This window comes from Myotis daubentonii, chromosome 11 (genome assembly GCF_963259705.1).
Source record: "Myotis daubentonii chromosome 11, mMyoDau2.1, whole genome shotgun sequence".
NCBI classification, from domain to species: domain Eukaryota; kingdom Metazoa; phylum Chordata; class Mammalia; order Chiroptera; family Vespertilionidae; genus Myotis; species Myotis daubentonii.
The window spans coordinates 20,311,354-20,337,773 of NC_081850.1; the positions used below are offsets into that span (position 1 = coordinate 20,311,354).

The following is a 26,420-nucleotide window of genomic DNA, read 5'->3' on the forward strand; positions in this document are numbered from 1 at the left end:
ATTAAAGGTGAAACTGTCTGTCAAACTATTTATAGCATGTTTATAGCATAACGGAAAAACAAAAGACTATAGGTTTTGAAGCCTAGCCTTTATTCACACATAGTAAAGACTTTTGTTTTGCTTTAAAGGATAGATTCCTTAACATACTCGACAGTAATTGAGAGTTTAATCCATGATATTTTAGCTAAATGAACTTTTATTATATTTATTATTGAAAATTTATGTTTCATGTTGAGAAATCAATGAAATAGTCTTTAGAATGGAGATGCCATTTATACTTAGATGGATATACTAGTAGAGGGTCCTTAAGATAAGATATTGTCTTAGCATGTAAAACATTTTTTATTTTAAATGCCTAGAAGATTGGGTTTCAGTGGCTTTTCCAAGGAATTTCAACCAGGTGTGATATAATTAGTAAAGTTTCCAGCATAGTTTTGTAAACTTTTATTTAATTTTTGGTGTATAATTATATACTACCATTTACTCTGACATCTATTCCTTTATGAGTTTTGAATTAAGGTACCATTACCTCTTTGTTTTAAGGATATAAATTCTGTGCTATTTCACAAGTGACTGCTGTAACTGATATTTGCATAATATAATAAATGAGGAACGTGTGGGTGAGGCATGCTGAAGTCTATGCAGAAACTTTGCTAGATGACATATTTGACTCTGGGAAATATTTAGAAAAAAAATGAAGTTGCTGTCTCAGGGACTGTTTGACAGTATTTCTCTGATTTGGGTCTCTCTAATTTGTTTAGAAAACAAACTCACTGACTTGCCTCTTCAGTAGAGGTGCTGATAGAGATGATGGCACCAGATCAAACGCTCGGTTTTGTAAGCTTTATTTTTCATAAGGCATTTTATCCAGATAAGCCTTCCCAAAGAAAAGCATTAATATTGGGACAGTCATTTTTCTAACTGTTTTTAGATTAAGTAGATTTGGAATAATTGGGAAAATTATTAGGTAGCATTCTCATATTTCACATTTAGAAAAATATGCATTAATAAAATGTAGTTGTTTTAGGAGGACAGTTTTGTTGCTAACTGAAATAACACCCTGACTGACAGCTTTACTGTGTGCCACCCTCAACCCATTAAAATAAAATACCTGTATTTTGGAGGATGATGCAACTTTGGTAGGGCAGTTGTCCCCATGTTTAGAGTATGGCCAATTCCTGGAAAAGGTTGGTAATGTATCTCAAAGTAACGCAAGTCAAATGTGATTTTTCCATAAAACCAAATGTAAAAATTGGGGGCTTCATTCCTGACCCAGTTTTTTTTTTTTTTAAACAAATGAGCTAAGCACCATTCATAATCAGCTATAAATGATAGACTTCTGATCCTGTCTTTAATACAAGCATGACTCTTTTCAATACAGTAGCCTAATAATAGCAAGTTATATGAAACTGTTTAATATGTTAACATAGTCTTATTTTCTTTAACTGCAGGTGATTTGGACCTTATTTTTAATGCAACAGATCAGACTTTGAAATTAACCCATAAAGTTAATAAAATTCAGGATGGCTTCAAGGAAGGGAGATTTGATGGGTATCTGTGAAAACTTGTTAAGACTTAGGGGTATGCGATGATGTGCCTTCTTTAGGTAAATTGTTGAAGGATATCTGTGTAGCTGCTCTCTTTTACATTATAAAAATCTGTTGTAGAAAGCATAGCAATTAACACTCAAGTGGTTGGCATTTCTGCTGTGTTTAGAAAATTTCTGTGCCAAAAAACTTCACCTTGAGCCTTAAGGTTGTATAAATTATGCAGACCTTTAAAATGCATGAATCAACTCTTAAAGCAATGGATTTTCCATTATTTCTTTTTCTTTTCTCTTGCCATTGCTTTATAATGTCAAGTAGCCTCAAAGCTTTGGCTTGGTGAGTGGCCGTTATAATAGCCTCATAGTCCTTTGGTGAATCATTAGAATTAATTTAGTCTGGTTCAGCCATGAGTCTTGGATATTGACTTATGACAATAAAGCCCTTCGTTGGGTAGGAAACTATATTTTTTCACCAATCAACCATTTAAAAATATGCAAAAAGTCCTGAAGAGATTTTGACTAGAAATATTGAGAGCATATTCTTGCAAATAAATATGTTTATTTTACGGATACTGCCTTCAGAAATAGGTTACAAACTATGGGAGAAAATTGCTGTTATTAAATTATAGTCATAGGACATTTCTTGGCTTCTTTTCCTCCTCTTTGGTCTAACTGCATGTAGGGCACTATATCTTTGAGCTAACAGCTAGATCAGAAGTGGGCTATATGTTGAATGAAATAAAATTAGGATGGGGTTGAAACTAAGATGTGTTCAAGTCCTCAACTGAATGAAGGCAGAGGCTTTTGGGGGTGTAGACTGAGGCTTGTAGTATACAGGTGAGGGGATTCATGTACAGGAGCAGACTGACAAGATAGGATAGGTCCATTTATAAACAATACCCTGAAAGTAATTAACTTAGTATAATGAATATTGATTATGGGTCAGCTAGTCATTGAAAAGGAAAGTACTCACAGCTGCATTTGGGCATTTATTTCTACCCCAACTTAATTTTCAGGGTGTACTAGCCTTCTAAATTTAGCTAGCATTTAGATGATAACATGCAAACTCCTTACAACTACTCCAAACCCCACCCTCCAATATACTCAACTTATTTATTTAAGTAGGTTACTATAAAAGTTTCTGTATGATTGTAAACTAGTTACTGAAGAAACTTTTGTTCCAAATCAGCCAATAATTAAAGAGTTATAGAAATGATATATTGCAGTTTTAGGAGCCTTGAGACAGAAAAAGATACTCCCAGTCGACACTTGTAAATGAGAAGCAGCTGCAGCAAGGTCAGAGTCCCTGTGTGTCAAGGGACTGGCTATTTTATCATCAGTAAAGGGAGTCAACTTTATTCCATGTCTCTAGGCATTTGACACTTCTATTGGGCATCATCTCTAGCCTTCTAGGAACAGACATCCACCAAGAGTGTGGTATAATAAATTCTATTTGTGCAATGACTAGAAAGTACAGTAGTAATCTGCAAGTTGCACAATAATTATTTATGTACTGTGCTTCATTGTTGTATGTGGGCCAGGCTTTGAGTCTGTTACCGTTAAATAGCCTGTAGCTACTTTGCACTTCGAGTTTATTAGCACAATTAGGATTTTTGTTGTCTTTTGCCTTTTTCTTTTAGGATTATTGTTTTTGTAGCAGTGACATTATGAGATTACTCTGTTCTTGACGTTACTTATGGGAAAAGTTTGTGTATTATCTGGTGGATTAAGCTTGAATTTTGGACCCAGTCCTACTCCTTAGTAACCAATGAAAAAGCATCGGTTAGTAAGGAATAGGCAGTTGTGTAGCCTCTGATGTTGAGAAAGTTTCTTCTGTGACCATGAGCAGTAAAATAGGCATACCTCTTGGTGTCATTTTCACGTTAAGAATCAAAAGTTGACAGACTCTGGAGCGTTTTGTTATTCTTTCTGTTTCTTTTTAAAAAATTACAGTTGGTGAAAAAGAATGTTGTAACAATTTTGGAAGGAAATTTTAGGGGATGACTGTACACAGTCATTTCAAAAATAGTGATGTTTTAGAAAGTGGTATGATTTATGGGGTAAAGGAAGTAACTTTACTCAGTGGTGGAGGAAAAAACAGCTGTGTAACTGAATAAGTGAGAAAAAGTGATTCAGAGAGAGAGAGAGAGAGAGAGAGAGAGAGAGAGAGAGAGAGAGAGAGAGAGAAAGAGAGAAAGAGCTTTGCCAGAGCAGTGGCTCTCTCCCTTGAGCAGGCATTAGAATCTTCTGGAAGTCTTGGGATGACCAATCCCCGGGGCCTACTCCAAAGTTTCTGATTCAGGAGGTCTGGGTGGGGACTCAGAATGGTCATTTCTCATAAGTTTCTCAGGTGATGCTGATCTTGTGATCTAGAGACCACTAAGTGTAATGAAACCAATAGGGTCTTAGCTAAGATTTTTTTTCTTAGTATTAGCAACTGCAGAAAAGGAAAATAATTTAAGTTTGTTAGTGAGGGTGACTGACTCTTGATTGACTAGGAGAGGATTGAATTATAATTAAATTGCTGAACTAATATGATAAGGTTTGGAACAGTATATTTCTAAATTTGGCTTACTTGGTATTTGTATTACAGTTTATAGCTTAAAAAAGCCCCCCCCCTCCACCCCCCACCCCCCACCCCCCTTTTTTTTTAAACAAGAACGGCTGTATTAAAAACATTCATGTGCTTACGTGCATGGTTGGTTTAAACAATCGGAAGTTTGTTCTATCCCGAATGTTTAGTGCTACTAGAGACTTGGTACTTCATTTAATGCTGCAACCTAGGGATGGGGAATGGCAGTTTACCTGAAATTCTTGATTGGGATCTAAAGTGCCTGCGTAGGAAATACCTATGATTTTTTTTTTAAGACAAGTCCCTATTTTATTCATGCTTGCATTCTTAGTCCTGGTGTGTAATAAATGTGCAGTGCTTTTGAAAAGGAGTAAATAAATGACCAGCAACACACTTGTTGGAAATAATTAGGTAGTAGTGGTGATGGTGGGCACCATCCCAGAAAATTAACCTGCCCCAAGAAATCCACTGGTGACTTGAAAAATGTGCATAATTAGCTTATTAATATACTTGTTGTAATCTCAATAAATTTAAGGCAAGTAAAAACCTTAATAGCATTAAATAATATTGGGGTTTTTAACAGCAAAACAAATTTCTAGGAATACATATATTGATAGCCACAACCCATTATCTAAATGAAGCCAGAACTAAAGCAATGGAGAGGAAACAGAAGCATCAGACTGATAAAATGTGAAGTTGAAGTAAACCATACTTATAAAAGAATTAAATGCCCAAATTTATTAATTTTATCTTAATAGTTTAGCAGAATTATGTTATCCTTATCTAATTTTTTTAAGGTCTTCACTTTCCTTTGCTACATTGGTTGTAGAGGCATAATATTCACATCCTATTAGAGTCCCAGACCCATAAAATGGTGGGAACTGTTTTTAATTTCTTTTCTTTTCTTTCTTTCTTTCTTTCTTTCTTTCTTTCTTTCTTTCTTTCTTTCTTTCTTTCTTTCTTTCTTTCTTTTTTTTTTTTTTTGAGTTTTGGCTAGGAAAGAATTCAGAGCCTAGACCCAAACTGTAAGAGAACATTTATTTATTTATAAAATCACAGAGGTATTTATAGAGGTAAAGATGGGCCCTTGGAACTTGGGAATGAAGAAGCTAATGGTGGTGGGGCGGTAGGGAAAGGAAAAGGCAAACAGAGGCGGGGACATGCTTCCAGGAGGAAAAGTGCTGGGAACTGGTCTTAAGGACAGAGACTATGTTTGAATATCTCTTAACACCTAACTCTTGAATAGTCAAACATTTTGGCTAAATGGCACCTTCTCTTTGACCCCATTTAGTGGAGTATGGATAACTGTTGGCAAAACAGTCATGTGAGAAGATTAATGTTTGGTAGGAATTTAGCAGTTACAAAATAATTTTCTCATAACCTACCTAATATATTATGTTGGATCTGCACAGTGATGCTTTTAGTTATTTTATGGATAGAAGAATCTGAGGTAGAAAGGAATTATGTAACTTGTCAGAGCTGGTCAGTGAACACAGATTTGCTGGTTCTAAATCTGGCTCTCTGTAAAATTCAATTATTAATGTATTGTATATATATATATATATATATATATATATATATATATATATATATATATATATATATATGAAAAGGTATATAGTGGAAGGCACACATGGGTGTGAGACCTTTATCTATCTCATTTCTCCTTGACTTTCCAACTATTTTAAATTTCAGAAACCTTACTCTATTCTTGAATTCATTCAGCATCACATTATTGTTTTAAGCATTTTTCTTTTAGTATACAAGTAATAATTTTTGTTTTTGAAAATAATGAGAAGATACAAATAAGCAAAAAAGAGAAAGTACTTTTTATTCACGCATCCAACACAGAGAGCTGGGCATAGAAGCCATTAATAAATATCTATTGATTGAATGCCAGGAATTAGCTCCCTGACCTCTCAGTAAATTGCTTAAGTTGTCATATCCCATCTGCAAAAAGGAGTGGCTGGCAGGGCTACTTAGGATACTTATTTCCTTATATTATGGATTTATGTGACATCAGCAATCTTTCAGGGACTTGGTGAAAGGTATTAAATAAATCATACCTATTATCTATAAAGAAGAAATTATTTGAAATTTGCCGTCTTGAAACATTTTACTGCTCTTTGTTATAAAGAGTAAAAAATTATTTATTTGCAAGTATGATATGTGTTTATTTGGGGGTGGGAGTGTATTTGAGAGTAAGTGCATTTATTTATAAATAAATAATCATTATAAAATATTAAAAACATCTTCCTGTGGTATTTCAAGTTCTGTTGTATAGTTTCTACCCACCATGACCCAAAATTACAGTCAGATGAATTTAGAATTTATCTACCAGCATTTATTCATGAAAATAGAATAACAACTAAAAGGAATTAATAAGTAGAAAAAGCTTATTTGATTTCTTGGTAGTCTACCTGGGTAATTGGTGTGGGCATGTGTGTATTAATTCATGTGCTTTAGTTAGTTCATTAGGTGATATCATTGTCATTGTCCAAAAATGTGACTATTTGGAAGAGAAACTAAATTAGATAGTGGGTTTTCAATATAGGATATGATACCACCAGAGGAGAATCTATATATATATATATATAAAGGCCTAAGCAACCAAAAGACCAAAGGACCGCCTCCCACAGCCGGCCAACCTCCCGTGGTCCCTCCCCCAGCCTGCTGGGTGGTCAGTGCGCTCCCACAGCCAACCTCCAGTGGCCGACCAACCTCTGGCAGTCCCTCCGCCCCCTCTGGCTGGCCGGCCCACCTCCCCTGGTTCCTCCTCCCCCACTCCCCCTCCGGCCAACTTCCCGCAGTCCCCTTGCCTGCCCCGAATGACCTCAGGGTGGGAGACGGCCCTGATTGGCTCTGAATGCTGGCCAGGCTGAGGGACCCCACCTGTGCACAAATTTATCACTGGTTCTCTAGTATTTTTATAAAACACAAATATATCTCTTATTCTCTGATAATATTTTTTAAATTCTTACCCGAGGATATATTTGAGAGAGAGAAAAAGGGAGAAAGAGAGAGAAAAACATTGGTCTGAGAGAGAAACATCAATTGGTTGCCTCTGATATGGGGTGCCCTGACCAGGGATTGAACCCACCACCTGACTGGAAATCAAACCCACAACCTTTTGGGGAATGGGATGATGCTCCAACCAACTGAGCCACCTGGCCAGGGCATTCTATGATAAATTTAAATAAACCAGGCTTTCTCCAGATGGGATTACTATGCCTCTAACATATTTACTATCATGATAAACAACTTTTCCTTTTTCCTATTACTTTAGCACTGTTTTATACTTCTCAAATTTTCTTATAGCTGAGTTTGTATTTCCATTCTGTAGGCGGTATGTGTACATAGAGAGAAATATGTTCATCCATTTAGTTAAATCCCCCATTAGAAGGTTTGAGACTGATGACTGGAAATTCAAGTCAGCAGACAAAAAGGTGCTCTGGAAGCATAAATTACTGGTTATTCCTTGCAAGTTTTTTCTTTTTATAGAAATGAATTGGGTTATAGTAGAATTCTGTAAAATATTAACTGAAAGGCTCAGCAAAATTTGTATTTATGTTAATATTTGATATTTAATAAATCTAGGATTCATTTTTAAATATGGTATAAGAATAGGATTTTAATGTGTAATTTTGCATTTAAGGCCCAATAGTTTCATAATAGGAGTGGTTCCCTGTAAACGTTATTTAGAGAATTAGCTCACTTTCATTCAATTTATAATTTATCTTTTGGGACTGATTTAGTGAAAGTTACTATGGTCATACTTTAAGAGGAGAAATTTTTCTTCTGATTTACACTGAATGAGCGAGCATTAGCTAGCTCCTCAAGTTAGGGTTTTAATTATTCTCTTGTTTGACCTTTGCCTGTAACATTTGGTTTGAGTTGTGTTCTCTTTGACTTTAAGATTCAGCCACTGGCAGGAGCCTTATTTAATCTTCCTATTGAGCTGTTTCATCTTCTTGAATAGGGCATAAACCTATTCATCAGCCCACCTTTCACATGGGCATGCTATTCTGGAATACTATTAAGATGGAGTACATTGTGGCAGGGTGCATTCTATTTAAAAAGCAATGTAATATGTTTCAATGTGATTAAGAGCGAGAGTGCTACAAGTGCGATGTGTAGTAAAATCATAACACTCAGGTCTTTTTACATAATGTGCTCTGCCTAATGTGCAAACAGTTGACTTAATATTTTACATTAGCTTTTAAAAAGCATGGTGTTTCTCATAAGTGCTGGCAGTGTGTTCTGATGTTTTTCATTCCTTAATACTGGAGTTGATACGCTACTATAACTAAATTATATCAAGTTCCTGAGGAATCACATTTCTAGTTTGATTTATACATATAAAACAGGGTCTTATTCAGTAGAATTTAATCTGACTTCATAATCAGAATGAAAATAAGAAAATAAAAATCTAATTTATAGGATTCTTTTTGTGTAGGGCGGCCTCTATTACTGAACTTTAGTATTCATTTATTTATTGGTCTAATAAAAATGAAATTCTCTAAGAAAAAGCCTTTATCAGGAAACATTTAAAAAATTCAGCTGGGACTCAGAATCTTTGTTTCTGTTTTGCTTTTGTTTGTTTTGTCCCAATTTCCTGATTGTGTGTAGCAGATATGGTATTTAGCTGATAGATGTTTTATGCCCAAATGAAGATATAAAAAGCAAAATGCATTTGTCCTCAAGTTAGCAGTAGCACATAAGATTCGTCTTTGGAATGACAGAATGTTAGGTTTGAAGCAGCCTCTGAAGCAGAGGCTGGCTCCTCCTATGACAGAGGAGGTCTGGGGTGAGTGGTTGGAGGGACTCGCCGAAGGTCAGATAGTGCTTTTGTGGTAGAAATGGAGCCAGAGCCACGTCTCTTGATTCCTTGATAATTTTTCAGTTGCTGCACCACAGGACTCAAATTCAGATTACATTTCTATTTTCTACTTGTTTGTTTTATTGCAGCATTTCAGTGTCATTGCTTTGTAATACATAACCTTGGAAGCTTAATTTGCTTCCTTTGCATAATATATGCTAATTTGGGCTTTATGAGTCCGAAGGTAGGCTAAGAGTGTAGACCAACTGCTAGTACTGTTAGTGATGGATTGAGGCAAAAGAATTCCTCAAAGTGAAGAATATTTTCTTTTTTCATACATCCCTGTCAGGAAGCTATAAGGCCAAGTCCTGTTCAGTAGCTCAGTTAGAGCGTCCTCCTCATATGCCAAGGTTTTGGGTTTGATCCCTGGTCAGGGCACATACAGGAAACAACAGATGAGTGAATGGATAAATGGAACAACAAATCAGTCTCTCTGTCTCTCTCTCTCTCTCTCTCCCCTCCCCTTCCTCTCTCCCTCTCTCCCTCTCTCCCTCTCCCTCTCCAAAAATAAAATCTAAGAATGTTTAATTGAACTGATTGTAAATATTTGGATTTAAAATGTTCTTTTTAGAAGATATTTGGGAAAGTACAAAGTAAATTCTGCGATGTTTATTTGTATTTGACTACTGTTAGATAACTGGATGAGTTCTACTTTCTAGAAAGCGTTTTAAAGCTTTATGGGGATTGTCTCATTTATGCCTTTAGCGTGGATGATCTCTTAAAGCTTCAGGGAGCTGTATGCTGTACACATTATCTGTATGCATTATCTCCATTTTAGAATAAAGAACAGAGCATATATGCGAGTGTCCAAGGGGGCATCTGAACTGTGCAGGGGATTCTTCTCCAGAGCTCTGGCCACTAGCTCTTCTGCCCCACACCACACAGCTTCCTCTGTCACAAAATGCTGCTTGTTACTAAATTAAAGTTTTCAGCAGTCCCTTGATTTAAATTAGCAAAGCCTGTTACAATCCTTACACTACACTTCAGCAGTATACTGGGGAATCCTCAATGCTTATGTTTTGGGTACAGTAATAATTTGTGGTAACATCTTAACCTTTAACCTCCTTTTCCCTTCTCTTTCTTCATATCCTCTCTCAACATTTCTGCACTCTCCATTCTCCTTGGTTTATTTGGAGCAGCAGTCAATGTGGCCAGGCATTGCTTGGCTACCTTTGTTCTTATTCTCACAAGTGCAATTCTCTATTATTCCCAAATAAGTATAAAACCACTAGTCTTGGCACTTAAATTCTTTACTAATGTCCTATTTTTTATCTCCCTCTGAGAAAATTTGTTTCCTTCGTATCTCATAAAGAAATACCTAATTCAGTTACCCATCAGTGGAATGTTTCTCATATACTCCAGCCTGTACTATAATCTTCTCCTAAGCTCTTTCTGGAATCATTACTCCTCATTACATTTTTTTTTTCCTTTCTCCTTTGGGCGACGTCATACCTGCTTTCTTTAAACAGGTTTCATTCCCTAAGTTCCATTTTGTGAGTTCCCACCTATAATATTGACTATTACAGGTTTTGCATTTGTTCCGATTTTGCTTTCATTTATATTTGTGCTGCTTCCCCCTAGGAAGTAATTCCTGGAATTCAGAGTTCCTGAGAAGTACCATGAAATTAGCACTGCATTTGGTAATCAGAAGGTATTTTGTAAAAATTGACCTCTGTCTCTATTTAGCCAGAAGCTGCATGCCAGAGCTGCAAATCTGAGAAATTGATGTAACTCACTTTTACGGGCAGGACAAGGAGGAAGCAGATCATTACTATATTTAGCAGGAGCAAGCAAAAAATTATACTCTGTAAAAGCAGATTTACTTTAATGATATAGGTAAAATTTTATAACATCCTTGTGAACAGTGGTTTCAGATTTTATTTGAGCAGTGGCTTACTTTATTTCCCCACATAATTCTAAGGGGCCTTAATCCATTGTTTGGGGGCAAACACCCTATTGCTTTGATAAAAGCAATACAAACTGCCTCCATGGCTAACACACACTGCAGGGGGGTAGGGTTTCCTGAAACCCAGTTTGAAAACCCCTGCTTTCGAAGGGTGGGGATACAGGATTTTCTCTGGTTTATTTGAGAAGATTGGGAGATTGTCAGGCTAAACAGGAACCACATTCCTGTATGACTATGTGTAAACAGTTGCCCTCATATTAGTGTCACCCTCATTCTGCCTTCATTTGTAACATCTAATGGAGCTTAAATCAATTAGGAGACTTAGGATAGCCTATCTCTGTGCCAAGTGCTAAACAGAAAAATAAAGCAGAGTCCAAACGATGCTGAAAAGAAAGCTTGTTCTAATCCTTCCTCTAGAGTTAGAACAGTCTGATTACTTCCCCGGAAGCATTTGTTTTTCCTACTGAAAATGGAATAAAGCAAAAACTGAGAAGGGAAAAAACAGACCCTTGACTCATTTTGGATCCTTATCTTTTGGTGTTTTCTGTGACGTTAGGTTGTGGCGATCTCAGGCTGTTGTATCTCTCAAAAAATGGGAAATGGGTCTGCTCTTTGATTTATTATATTTGATTATTTTGCAACACATCGCCACTTGTATCATCCTAATGCAGTTGATACCTCTGTTGTGTATAAAACCACTTCATTGTCCTCTGCTTAAAAGGCAAGTATGAAAAATGAAATTGCAAGCTATGGAAGAAAGATGGGTGTAACACATTTAAAAATGGCTCTTATATACTGTGGTCTTATTAAAAGAAAAAATTATTTCAGTTAAAAAATAGCCCTTTAATATGAGTATGTGTTTGAGAAAACTGTAGTTTCTGTATTCTAATATTTTGAATGTCATCACTCTTGTTCTCTTCCTTTCTCTACTAAGCCATGTGATTTTTTCCCTTGCAGCTCTATTTCCCTCCCCTTGAGCATATAGCTTTGCACTTGTGATCTTTCTTTTTCTCAAATATCACTTAAAGCCACTGATTTTTTTGTGTGTGATTGGTGCTTCTTTGTCCAGACTCCTTCTTCTGTGTGTATTGTGTACAGGAGCTCTAAAATTTCAATGGGCATAATTTTAAAAAAAGTATATCATTTGAAATTAGGTTGTACAGCCCGGCTGGCATGGCTCAGTAGTTGAGCATTGACCTATGAATCAGGAGATCACGGTTCAATTCCCAGTCAGGGCATATGCCCGGGTTGTGGGTTCGATCCCCAGTGTGGGGCATGCAGGAGGCAGCCAATCAATGATTCTCTCTCATCATTGATGTTTCCATCTCTCTCCTTCTCCCTTCCTCAATAAAAATATATTCAAATAAAATTAGGTTGTACAATTCCCAAGAATTCTATCTACTTAAAAAAAAACCCGTCATAATGAAGAATTGTAATAAAGATTTCATAAGCAGATGTATTGCTTTCTTGGGAGTTTGTAGCATTGGGGAGAATTTATGATTTGAGAAGTAAGATTGTGAAACCATAATAGCTAAACCTATGTGGGTGTTAAAAGGTGAATTTACGATGGAAGAGAAGTATAAGGAGGAAATGTTCAGGAGGGAGGAAGTGACATTCACCTCAATTAGAGAGGAAAAACCAGGGAAGGGGCTGAGCCGCCCTGGAGGCAAATATACGGACAGGTTTTCTTTAGGTTGTTCACACATCTTCCTCTGTAAGCAAAATAAACAGTGCTTTCCCCCTGCCTGGCTTTTTCTCTCTCAGATCTCAGCTTACATGTCACCTCCTCAGACAGGGAACACTAACCTAAAATGAGAAGGAGTTCCCCAGTCTCCTCACGTCAGCCTGCTTTATTTTCATCAGGGCATTTCTTGTTCAATACCGCTTTATTCTCATTGCAGCTCTAATTACTCAGTACCTCCTTTCTCAATATTTCCTGCCATGTGTGTTCTCTTTCTTCTCTCCTCCTCCCCTTCCTTTTCTCCCAACAGTGGACATAAGTTTAGTAAGTGCAGGAACCAGGTCGGCCGTGTCTATTGCTCTATCTCTAGTCCCTAGAATAGAATCTGCACTTAGATGACAATATCTCTGGCTGGACCGTCATCTGCTTGAGATCAGGACTCCGTCTTACCTTTGCGGCCCTGTGATTATATAGTGCCTGTTGGGTTGGATGAATTAGAAAACAACGAATTTATATGAATGAGAAGATAGGTTAATTTTATAAACGAGGATGACATTTCCCTCCTTCTAAATAAAAAGCAGCATGGGCCTTAGTGATAGCTGGGCCAAGTGTAGAACTTGGGGTAAAACTTCGATGCCTGAGGGCTCTCCCAGGGATTGTTTACTTCTCCTACCTCCAGACACCATGAGGTGATTGTTTTTAGGAAGTGGGGCTTTTGAATGACTTTTTATATCTGATAAATAATAAAAGCCATAAAGAGGATCTCTCCCCCCCCCCCCCCCGCCATGATCAGCTTTTATTTTTCCTTTTAAATTTCTTTTTTGAAAATTGAATTTATTGGGGTGACATTAGTCAATAAAATTATACAGGGTTCAGGCGTACAATTGTATAATACATCATCTGTAGATTGTGTTTTGTTTGCCACCCCCGGTGAAGTGGTTTTTAGCTGTAGTAGCAGACACTGGCATGAAGATGCTCCTCCCAAACACAAGATCCTTTCCCATGCAGCTAATACTGCTTTTCCAGATGGACTTTCTGAAGTATGGTGTTCTAAAAAATATTTTGCCTAAGGTTTAACTTTAAAAAAGAAATGATGGTCTTCCTTGAGATAGAAATCTCAAGCTTTCTCCATTTGAATAATTCTCAAGAAAAGAACCAAATCTGTCTCTAGATGGAACTTTCTGTGAAAATACAGATTTTTTTTTTCTTTCCCATAACATTAGCCTGGAAGTATATTTCCACTAGGCCAATCACTTGAAGAAATGCCATATAGTGAGTTACATCAATGGAATTGAGGGCAAGTTGGTGTAAGTGTTATCAATTTTAGTGAAAGATGTAAGCTTGAGGATTTATATTTAATATTCCTAACAACTCATAATGTTATATAGTTTTGGGCAATTTATGTGTTTTGTTGGCTCATTTGTTATATGTTCCTTGAAGAAATTATTGTGATGATGGTCTTAATTTAATATCTCAGTTATATTCCCTCAAGTTGAAATGTATTGATTTAACCTCAGCTAGATGGGCTTTGCTTAACTCTAATGATGTAACTCCTCAGAAAAGTGAAAATGTTCACATATTTTAAAAATATGTTCCCATTTTTCCCCTCTGGAGAGAGAGGCTAGGGATATTCTGAGTCTGTTAGTTAAAAATTCCAAGTTACTGACAAATGAAGTCATTTTTATGTGTCATCATTTAGATTTTTTAGAATGACCAATGTGGAATCTTGAGCTCTTATTCCTATTCTAGTGTTCTGTACCATTTCAAAGTCAATAATCCCTCTTTTATATGTGTAATCCATTTTACCCACCTGGACCCCCTGAGTAGCGGTAATATGAGGGTCTCTATATAAGTATAAAGTTCATCCATATTACCTGTTTTTTTCTTCTTCATTATTTTCTGTGTCTCTGCTGATACTGACTAATCCATTATGCTGCTTTACTTTCCAATACCTTCTTACTTTTTCCTTGACATCCAGACCTTTGTTCTCAACTGCCAGGCTTGGAAAAAACTTTTTTTGTTTTGTTTAGAAGTGGGCTAAATAGAAGCAACAATAGAATTTTGTGTGTGTGTGTGTGTGTGTGTGTACGCACACACGCGTGTGCACGCATGTGCATGCTCATAAAAACAAAAACAAAACCCAACTGTCGATGATTGTTCTTTTCATGTCACAAGTGTAAGGGCATGGCCATCCATGTTCAGTGACAAGGCAGTGCTCAGATAGCTGGACCCTTGCCCTGGACTTCCACATGCTCACACGGACCAGCTGGGGGCAGTGACATGGACCATGCAGCACCCTCTTTCACTATTCATGGGGCCTGATGTGGCGGCAATAGAGCAGGAAAGAAGGAGTCCAAAATGCTGAAGCTGGGAGGGACATTGTCATACGGCAGTGGTAATAACCAGTCTATGTATAAAGAGAGTTTGGTGTTTCCTTCCTGAAGGGTCCTACACAGTAAATAAAGTAAAACCGATAATTATCAATGGGCAGCTGGGCCAAGTCCTTAACAAAAGTATTCGGATGGACTTAAGTCATAGTGTCTAAGCAAACACACTGGAGAGAGGTTCTGGAGAGGAGTCTACCAGCTGTTTTCCTAAGGATTAGGAAAAAAAAAAACCACACCTATTGCCTAATGATATTTTTTAAAGCTTAAAGGAGGGTCTTATGGGTCTAGAAGAGTTTCATATTTTCCTCTTTTTTATCTAGTGCTAAAAAATGGGATCTCTTTTTTTCCTTTTTGATTAAGGTATTACATATGTGTCCTTATCCCCCCAATGCCCCCCCCCCAGTGTCTTGTCCATTGGTTATGCTTATATGCATGCATACAAGTCCTTTAGTTGATCTTTCCCCTTTTCCCCACCCTGCCCTGCCTTCCCTCTGAGATTTGATGGTCTGATCGATGCTTCTCTGTCTCTGGATCTGTTTTTGTTCATCAGTTTATGTTGTTCATTATATTTCACAGATGAGTGAGATCATGTGATATTTATCTTTCTCTGATTGACTTATTTCAATTAGCATAATGCTCTCCAGGTCCATCCATGCTGTTGCAAATGATAGAAGTTCCTTTCTTTTTACAGCAGCATAGTATTCCATTGTGTAGTTGTACCACAGTTTTTTAATCCACTCATCTGCTGATGGGCACTTAAGCTGTTTCCAAATCTTAGCTATTGTAAATTGTGCTGCTATGTGGGACCTCTTAATGAATATAAATTCATTTATTTTATATGTGATTATTAGATAAGCATACATTTATTTATTCATCTAAGAGACACATTTCTCTGTACAAAGCACAGCTCATTTTTGAAACTCTTTTCTCCTAAATGAAGAATATTAAAAATCTCAGGTAGTAAGTAAGGATTTGACTTATTCCAGATTAATTTAATCATGACCCTTCCCCTGTTTTATGTGTTTCAATTTTGTGTACTTTTTCTGCTCAACTTAAAACAATTAAATACATTAATGGTCAATGCACATATTTAGCATCATACTGCCTATTATGCATATGGCTCTCCATTGTGCCTATTCTTTTTGAAAGGCTATTTTAGGAAAAATTACTCATTATGTACAAAAACTTTGGTCTGTTCCTCTCAGGCATGCATTTGGGGTGTTGTGTGTTGTTAGAGCTACATGGTACCTGTGGTTTCTTAGACAAAGAGTTTTGAAAATGTCTCCAAGTTAGAGCCTTGGGGTACACGGGTAGTGATGTGTGGAAGGAGAGGAGAAGAAACATGTTATTTATGGCTATATAATGTTAGTTTCAAAATGACATTGGAGATCTTCTGGCCCAATCTGTTAACTCAGTTTCCTAAAATTTGGTATTATCAGAATTAGAACCAGTTAGCACTGGGTGTTCAGCATTCAAGACAAGACTCATCTGTGGCAATACTTTTTATCGCCTGCACCAATGTTTTAAGGTTTATGGTGATGGTAGAGAATTTGCAGAAGAATTTCATGGGCTCATATCAACTCTTGGCAGCTTCCAGCAAGCAACGTATTTAGCCATGGTAAATTAGTGAAGGGTGGCATGAATCTTGAAAATATTCAATTCATCGAGTATTTGTTGAGTACCTGTTACTTGACTCAGTGTTAGCGCCCAGAGTTACAAATATGAAGAATGATGGGGTGGTGGACCTCACGGGGCCCTGCCTAGTGGAGGAATCTTAAAGGTGAATGAATGTTACCCACCAGCCTGATAAGGGCCACAAGAGAAGCTCGGAAGAGTTAACCTTTGGGCCAGATTTTGACAGGAGGAAGAGTTTTCAGTGATTTCTACAGAATCAGTTTTCACAGTTTAAAGATTGAATGTTAATCTTCCCATTTTATTGTCACCTAAAAAAATTTGATGGCTTTCCAAAGATGAATATCCCCTTCAATAACTTCTGAAACCTGGCCTTTTATTACATAGTTCTTAGGGATTATCTAATTCTTGAATAGCTGAGAGGAAGAATGAGTTGAAGGGTTTTAGATGCTTAGATCTTATAAAGGTAACAGTGTGGTCAGTGACCAAGAAAAGGGATTCTCAATGAGCAATAATCATGTCTCAGATAAACCTAATTATCTATGATACCACTGTTGTGCAAAGGGATTCTTAATGAAGAAGTGTTGTTGAGTGACAGAAGGAGATCCCAAATGTGGTTCTGTTAGTTTCAAAATAATGCTTTATGTCCAATGTACTATCCCTACTGGCTAAAATATTTCTTAGTTTTAACTCCTGTTTCTTTTTAAGAACTGGGTTAGAAACTCATATTAACGACTCTGGTTATAAGATACATGAACAAATAAGCAAACTATTCCCCCTAATTTGACTTTCTTCAGTCAGAACTATAAGTTTGTTTTTGTATTGCTACTGATTGTCTGGCATGTTTATTGTGTATAAAATATTGTTTGCTTCTAATGAAGAACTCAGACATTGTTCATTGTTATTTATGAAAGTATTTCATTTAAAAATAATTGAGGTATGTGTTGGTAAACAGTTTCTTATAATACCAGACTTCTCTGGAATATTAATACATAACATCATTTCCTTTAGAGGGTGGAAAAAATCTAACACTTTCAACTATGAGATATGCTCACTAACAGCTGTTTCCTATATTAGGAGCAATTTGCATGCAGAATAGAGAAAATGAATTATACAAAAGGGTGTATAGAGGAACAGCTATAACTTCTGGCATGTACAGCAACCCGCAGAATAAACTTCCTTCAAACAACATTGGCGTGATTAATCCCAACAACCTGGACACTGAAATTGCTGTTCTAAAAAGGGGCTCTGCAGCCCAGAAAGGTTGTGGGTATAATGCTAGCCTTCTAGCTGGGGCGTGGTTGGGAGTGCTCAGTGCATTTGTAGCATTACCCCCACCCTCAGTGTTCAGGGTATTTGCATATCCATGACAGGTTGGCAGGTGGTCAGTGGGTGAAGGACCAAGCCACTCTTGTGCTTTTTCATATTTTATTAGAGAAACTTGTAAGGTCAGGTGAGATCCCTCATTCCTGATTAACTTCTGATGTCAGTTTGGAGAATTGGTTCTAAGGTGGACTAAAGGAGACAGCCAAATGTGAAAATCCTATCTTCAGCACACCTCTTTGTAACCACATTTGTACTTGTGGAATGCCTAACCTGTTTTCATGTACATCATCATGGTCATCTGTAATAAAAATGCCTCACACTTATGTGGTTTTCTTGCATTTTGAAGGCCGTGCTTAGAGATGCGTAGATGTTGTATTCCCTTTTAAAGTGAAAGGAAATGGAAGTTGTCTGGAGACTTCTTAGTCCAGGGCTGTGGACCCATCTTCTAATCCAAATCCAGGGCTTTCTACTTGCTGCCTCCTTTCTCTTCCTAGCCGAAAAGGTTACATGTTAGATTTTACAGGTCAGATTCCCTGCCTCACTTCAGTCACTACTGAAAACTTTGTGTTCCAGGATCTGTGCTGTGTCTTTTCCGTACATCATCCTGTTTAATCCCTACACTGTCCAGAAGAGAAACGTGGGGTTCAGAGAATTTGAGTAACTTTGTAGAGCGTGGCCTGGCTAGTCCGAGGTGGATCCTGGATGGCCACCCAGGTTTGCCTGAGCCCTTAACACTCTTCATGTTCCTGAGGTAAATATTTTGGTCTCTGAGGAATGATAGGAAACTACAGATGAAACTCCTGAGTATATAGTAATAAGGAACTCTGTTGGGTATCAAACCAGTGGTTCAGACAGTAAATGCTTTGGGAGGGTAAAGGGAGAAGAGATGATAGTACTTTGTGGTTTGGAAAGGCCTCGTGAAGAAATTGGAATTTCTTCAAGACCCCAAATGCAGGCTTAACTAGAATGACTCCAGTTGGCTTGCCACTGATTTTGACTTAATGAAAATTTTAGTGGGATGAAATAATATTTAGCTTCTTAGGGTGTCTCTCATTTCCCAAGAGCTTACCTAATAGCCTTCCTTCATAAGAAACACTAAAGCCGTATTGTTTCTCATATATTTGTATGATGTGAATAGATTTTAAGTGTTTGTGTGTATACCAATATTTCAGTAAGCATTCATATTTGGGCGAAGTGAGAAATAGCGACTTAATGGGCATCAACAGCATTGGGAGACTGTGGATTTAGGATTTTCGAAGGAAGGAAGGGGTCCTGCCACTTTTAGGCATAGAAATCAGGGTATCTCAGAGAAGTAAGGAGTCTAGGGGTGGAGTGATTCACATCAAAGACGTAAGTAGTACTTGTGTTAGCACACTTTCACGCTTTGGGCCAGGAGGAGTTTTCCTCAGTTTCCCTAAAGCAGGGCTGGTGATAACAACTAAAATAAAGTCATTAATAATCATGGTTGACTGTGATAATTTACATATTTTCTTTACATGGAAAAATTATTATAGATTCGGGAGAAGAAATAAAGGATAGATCAGAGATGCAGATGGGGGCCTTGCAAAGGGCTGTGAAAATTGAGTATGATCTAGATCAGTGATGGCGAACCTATGACACGCGTGTCAGAGGTAACACGCGAACTCATTTTTTTTGGTTGATTTTTCTTTGTTAAATGGCATTTAAATATATAAAATAAATATCAAAAATATAAATCTTTGTTTTACTGTGGTTGCAAATATCAAAGAAAATTCTATATGTGACACGGCACCAGAGTTAAGTTAGGGTTTTTCAAAATGCTGACACGCCGAGCTCAAAAGGTTCGCCATCACTGGTCTAGATGGTAGAATGGGTTTTTTTCTTAAAGGAAAGGAAACTGTCTCTTGGTCTGTTATTCACATCTCACCTGTTTTCTCTTTTTAATGTTTCAGTGTGCAAAGATCCACCTTACAAAGTAGAAGAATCTGGGTATGCTGGTTTCATTTTGCCAATTGAGGTTTATTTTAAAAACAAGGTATGTAATCCTTACCCATTAATTTTTCACTAGAAGATCCTCCATTAACCAAATGATATTTAAAGTAGTTTTGATTCATAAGCCCTTCTATCTCTAGATGATTTTAAAATAAAGTTAAATTTGTCCTCTAGGAATTTTAGCTATTGTTCCCCTTAATTACAGAGGAAGTAGCTAGAAAAAGATAATTTCAATTGTATGAAGTCAGATTATATGAAATTATTAAATGTTCTTTTTAAGGGAAGAGTGGTTTCTATTGAAAAAGAAGATTAATATGTTTTTAAAATAGAAAAGAGTAATTACGGTTTTTCAGTGAAATACACCTGTCCTCATTTTCATATTTCTAGAATTTTTAGACTTACAAAGAATAATATGTCATCTTTAGCTGCTATACGCACACACGATATGCATATATATACAATTACATCAACTTGAGATATTATGGATTCTGCTGGATTTAAAAGCTTCCAACAGTTAACAAATGTGACAAAACATACAGACTATAAAATATTGGACAACCTCTGTGGGGATCACTTTTTGTATTTATAAAATGGAGATAGAATAAGAGTATCTACCCCAGAAGGTGGCTAGATCCTGTAAATACTGTAGGTACTTTAGATACCGTAAAGCTGAGTGTTTAGAATAATGCTTCAAATATATGTAAGCACTTAGTGAATGCTATGTTATGTTTAAGGACACTGTTCCCTCCATGTATTCCAAAGTAATCATAGTTTCTAAAACTTGCCCAAAAGTGAGATAATTCATGCCCACATCCACACCCCCTTTTTAAAAAAGGGACGGAGCTAACAGGATGTTAACCTGACACTGCTCCATAAAGTGTGGTCCTTGTACCAGCAACATCAGCATCACCCAAGAAGAGCAGGCCAGCAGTGAGATTCAGGCCGTATCCCAAATCCCCTGAAGCAGAATCTCTGGACCAGGGCCTAGGAGTCTGCATATCTGCTAAACTTTTGGGTGATTCTCATGCACAGTGAAGTAGGAGAACCACTGAGAAGCCACTCTCTCATGCCTAGTACCTCCCACTGCAACAGTGTCCCACTGGCTTTTTCAATGGGTCGAAGGCCCAGCAAAAATCTCTTAAACGATTAAGGGATAATTCACTTTTAATTAAGCTATAATAAGACTATTCTGACAAACACGAATGTCTGGATGATGGGATAAATTTTTTCCCCCCATATTTTTTGTTTCTTTTTGAACCCATCTCATGTACTACATTCCTGGTACACCACCTCCCTACAGATCTGCTACCCATACCCCCTTTTATTGTTGATTTGTTTGTTTTTTAATTTATATTTTGGGAGCATGTTTGACAGTTACCTATTTCTGTGTAGTTAAATATTTGAATGCTTGCTTTGTCCTTGGCAGTCTCTGAGCCATTTACATATATTGCATCATTTAGTAGGTTTACAAGAACTACTGAGACATAAGTAATATTCCTAGTATTAAGGAAAGGAAACTGAGTCATTGAAATATTGCACGGCTTGGATATTTATCATTTTATTCATCCTTAGAATTTACTCAACAAATACATATATTCAGCAATGTTTGTGGTAGCATTGTTTATAACAGTAAAAAAATAGGAATGATCTGCAGGTGAGTATATCATTACAAAGAAATACAACGCAGATATTTTAAAATACTAACTTGAAAAGGCATATTGCTAAGTGAATTAAAGGCAAGTCACAGAAAAATATTGAAGTATGATATATTAAGTGCCTGCTAATCTCTATCTACATTGACATACTAGTAAATTTTATCTATGGAGAAGCTATATGAAATAGTTAAGAATGATTAAATGAAGTCAAGGGAATAAAACTTCTAAAGAGAATTACTGGGTCAGGGTTTCATATGCATGTAGTATGTTGATTGATATTGCCCAAATGTCTTTCCAAAAGGCTTTATACTCCAAATTATAAGGCTGGATAAAACCCCCCGCCCCCTTTAAAAGAAACTCTAAGGTTGTATGGACTGTTTTGCAATTTAGAGAAAAACAGATAAATGAACAATGATCATAATTCAATGTGACAATTACATTAATAAAGCAATGCTATAAGGGCAATGTCTTATTTGGAGAGTTAGGAAGACTTTTCAGAGGATTCCATGCTTTAGCTGCATCTTGAATAATGAGTTTGCATTAGGTGGGCAAGGGAGGGAGGTCTCCGGGGAGGGGAGGTATTTTAGGCATGGGGAACACTGTATGTGAAAGGCTGAGTGGATGAGGTGATGCACATTAATGGGGAACTGCAAAGTTACAGCAGGATAGGGTGTAGTGAGAGAACAAAGGAAACAAATGCAGGGAAGGTATTAAATGACTATGGTGGTTATTCTAAGGAAGTGGCATTTTATCCTGTAGAAAATGACACTTCATTAAAGGCTTTTATATCAATGAAAAGATGTAATCTAACTTTTGTATTAGAAAGACCACTCTCTTGTCACTGGGGGAGGTAGAATAGGTTAAGTTCAAAAACAGGGAAGTGATGAGGTGAGGAATGGTGAAGGTCTAAACTAAGGCACTGGTTACGGTAACCGGAGTAAAGGGGATAGATCTGAGAGTTCCTGAGAAGGAATACTAAACAGAAGTTGGAGAGAATTTGACTGTGATACGTGAGCGAGAAGGAAGAATAGAGTAGGGGATGATTTTTTGTGTATTTTAATCTTGGCAAGCAGTTAGGATTCTTGTTTGCCTAGGAATAGAGTACAGGAGAAAGGGCAGATGAATACAGCTTCAGTTTAAGAGAATGCGTGGATTTGATGTTTCTGTGGGTCGACAACCTAGCAGAGATGTGCGTAGACTGTGGAACACATGCATGTGGCCAAGTAAGGGCTGGACTAGGGATACAGATGGGGGTGGGGTCACAGTCATGTTGGCGGGACGGACTCCCTGTGAGTGGGTGTCATCCCCCCGGGGAACTTTGCAAAAGTTAAAGGCGATGTATGGGTCAATGAAGGAAGAAGGGAAATGCAAGGAAGGCTGAGAAGGAATGATACTAAGTGTGAGCTCGTAGTCAGGAAAGAATGGCATCCCCATGAAAGAGGCGAGCAGGTTTCATGCAGACTGATAGGAGAAGTGAAGTGGTAGTGAGCAAATGAGTGGAGACTATGATTTGGGGAAGTTTGGGTGAGGAGGTGGAAACATTGCATTTGTAGGTACATCCTGACAGTTTCAAGTGCCCAGACTTTTGAGTCAAAAGAACTGGGTTCGAATCACTTTGTCTCATCACGTGTTAGTAATATAACAAACTCTGGTTGGTAAAGAGAAACATTGCTTTGTTTGACTATGTAACATTTTAATGTTTGAAAAAACCACCAACACCTGATACGTTGCTGGTGAGATTTTAAAAAGGTTGCAGCCATTCTAGAAAAAAGTAAGGCAGTTTTTGGAGATGTTAAACATAGAGTTCCCAAGTAATAGAGTGACCCAGAAATTTCACTTCTGGGTGTGTACTCAAAAGAAATGGAAACACAGGTTCACTAAAGACTTGCACACAAGTGCTCATTAAGGCATTTTTCATAGCAGTCAAAAAGTGGTAACAGCCCACGTGTCTATCCACCAATAAGTGGGTAAAAAAAGCTGATGTACCATTCAACTGAATATTATTTAGCCATAAAAGGAACTAAGTACATATTACACATTACAACATAGATGAGCTCTGAAAACATCATGCTAACTGCAAGAAATCAGTCACAAAAATTATATATTGTGTGTATATTTTATGTATCTTCATGAAATGTCCAAAATAGACAACTCCATAAAAATGGAAGTAGATTAGTGGTACCTGGGGGAATGGGAAATGACTACTAATGTGTTTTAAGTGTATTTCTGGAGTGAGGAAATGTTCTGAAATTAGATGGTGGTGATAGTTTCATAACTCTATATACTAAACGCCACTAAATTGTACACTTTAGAAGGGTGTATTTTATGGTTTGTGAATTATTCTCAATAAAGCTATTATTAAAAAACAGTTGCTATAAAAAAAAAAACAGAAAAGGCAAAGCTGATAGCAAACAAAAAAAATTGTAACATTTCATGGGATGGTTAATATCTGTAATGCACAGGGATTTTTATATAAAGTAATATAACAAATTCTAAGTGCTTTAATTTCTTAATCTTTAAAACAACTCACCACTGGTCCACATGAAATAAATGTTAAAGTTTCTATTAGTTACTGTTATTATTATCCACAGTCTTTATTTCCCCATGGATGCTAAAGGATCAGTGTGTAGAGAGGTTTAAATGTTTAGCCAACTAAACTAATGGCTCAGGAGTAGAACTTCAGTATCATGAAATTCTCATTATTGTGTTCCCTTGGATATGATGCTGTTTTGTTCTTCTCATTCAGGAAAATGGACCCAAGACCCAGATTATGAAAGCCCTTATATGACATTCATGTGAGGTTAAATTTTTGTCCTAGTGGCAATTGGAAGCTGTTGACATTTTAATCAAGTAGTAAAAATGGATAAGTTTTTGTTTAATATGTAGGGTGTGGCAAAAAGTAGGTTTATAGTTGACCATAGAAATTTATGAACATCTTTAAACCTACTTTAGCACCACCGTGTCGATAATTTTGAGGCCCGAATGAATGAGAAATTGAAAATAATCCTAAAGCACGAAGACCTACTAGAGAAAGGAGTTTGTAGTAGTTAGGGCAGTGAGTACTAGAGGTTGACAGTGGCAACTGATGGTCACTGGCACCAATTCAATACCAACAGGAATCCCCAGTTTGTGGTGTAATGAAGCAGGAAACTGTATTCAGTGCAACACAGCTCGATAGTGATACAGCACAGCTGGGAAAACAGCATGACTGTGAGGCAGCCCTGGGGGGGGCCGGGACCATCTCCCCCTGGACAGCTATGCTCCGCTCCCTGCTGGTCTGCTTTGCACTGCTCTGGCCTGCTCCTTTCTGTAGCAGTCTGCTCTGGCCTGTGCTGGTCTGCTCCGCTTTGCTCCCATGAGACATCTTCCGTGTTGAGCTCAGCCAGGGAAACACAGGCTTCGATCTTTGGTGGAAAGGGAAGGTACACTCCCATAGTCATAGGGACCTGGCTTATATAGACAGAAGTTCCGGTTCCTGGTCCCTGATTGATCTGTCTTCATGCAAATGAGGACCCCGAGTCCTTGCTGTTCAATTGACCCAAAAGGCACCTTCCTGCTGGGTCAGAATAGAGCTGCTCTGATTGGTCAGGGAAGATGTTGATGGGACTATAGCTGTGCAGCTTCAAAAGGGTGGGGAAAGCCTCAGTCCTATTGGTTGAAATAGGAGTCCAGGCACTCCTTTATAAGGGCTGGCTCAGGGGCAGAAACACAGTGCAGGCAGGCAGTTCAGTGCAGGCTTCTTCTGGAAGTGCAGCTGTGTGAGAGGCCCCTGTGTAGAAATGGCTACTAGGTTGTTTTTTTTAAAAAATTTGAGCCCAGTTAGCCATCCGGAGCCCTTCTTAGTGAGTATCTTCTTTCTCAGGGTCCACACGGTATGATTTAGAGGGCTTATTCCAGAAATACTTGGGAGAGACAATGGTGGGGGTGATGGTGGGAGTGGAAAGGTAGAGTGGGGATGGGAAGGAGTGGCTTCAGGGGTGTCTTAGTGTTTCTAGGCGGCGTTGGTGGTGTCATCCCACTTGAAAGCCTGTAGGAAAGATGATGAGTTTATTCTTTTTGGTTTTCCCCAACATAAGAAACTAATTTATTTGATATTTCTCTTTTGCTTTGTTGATAATTTCATGGTAATTTTTCCTCCCGTATTTCTTTGACATTATAGCTGTTAGACGTCTTTTCTGTTTCTTACGAGGAGTTAATCTTTGCTTTCTAAATTTCTATTTATGTCTAACTCTTTTCTTCATTTTTTTCAACCTCTAGGAAGAACCTAAGAAAGTCCGCTTTGATTATGACCTGTTCCTGCATCTTGAAGGCCATCCCCCAGTGAACCACCTCCGCTGTGAAAAGCTGACTTTCAACAACCCCACAGAAGACTTTAGAAGAAAGTTGCTGAAGGCAGGAGGGGTGAGTGGCATTGTCTTGTGAAAAGCTTTCCAATAAGAAACGAGTTGCTAGTGTGTTAAGAAGTATAATCATGTTTTGAGAGAGGTAAAAGAGATGAAGTGACATATGGCTTAGCTGTAGACTCATGGTTTGAGATAAAAAGGTAAGCAAACAATAACATTTTAAGTAGGTATGAATATGAATTTGCATTGTTGATTAGAATAGCCTTAGAGTCTGTGCAATTCAAATTTATTGAAAGAAAAAGTCGAAATCAATAAACTATCCTCAATTAAGAAAAGAACAGTATCTGAATTTCATTATATTACTTTATAGAAACTCTTGGGTAAAGTTGAAATTCACGTTAAAAATTATATACTAGTGAAAGGGAGTTATTGTCCAAAAATTCATGATCAAAATTAATAAAAGGTATACTCGTTTGTATTACATGTTTGGCTTAATATTTAAATACACATTATTATTTGCTT

At 37.4% G+C, this 26,420-nt stretch overlaps 1 protein-coding gene across 3 annotated transcripts in view; it reads left to right on the forward strand.

The window, feature by feature from the left end:
• The window catches only part of MLLT3 (MLLT3 super elongation complex subunit), a 270,775-nt gene that overhangs the window by 134,040 nt on the left and 110,315 nt on the right, over positions 1–26,420 (forward strand). For all 3 annotated transcript variants that reach the window (XM_059656550.1, XM_059656548.1, XM_059656549.1), the window contains exons 3-4: positions 19,861–19,943; positions 25,813–25,956. In XM_059656550.1, the coding sequence (XP_059512533.1) occupies positions 19,861–19,943; positions 25,813–25,956 (227 nt within the window). The remainder of the gene's footprint in view (positions 1–19,860; positions 19,944–25,812; positions 25,957–26,420) is intronic.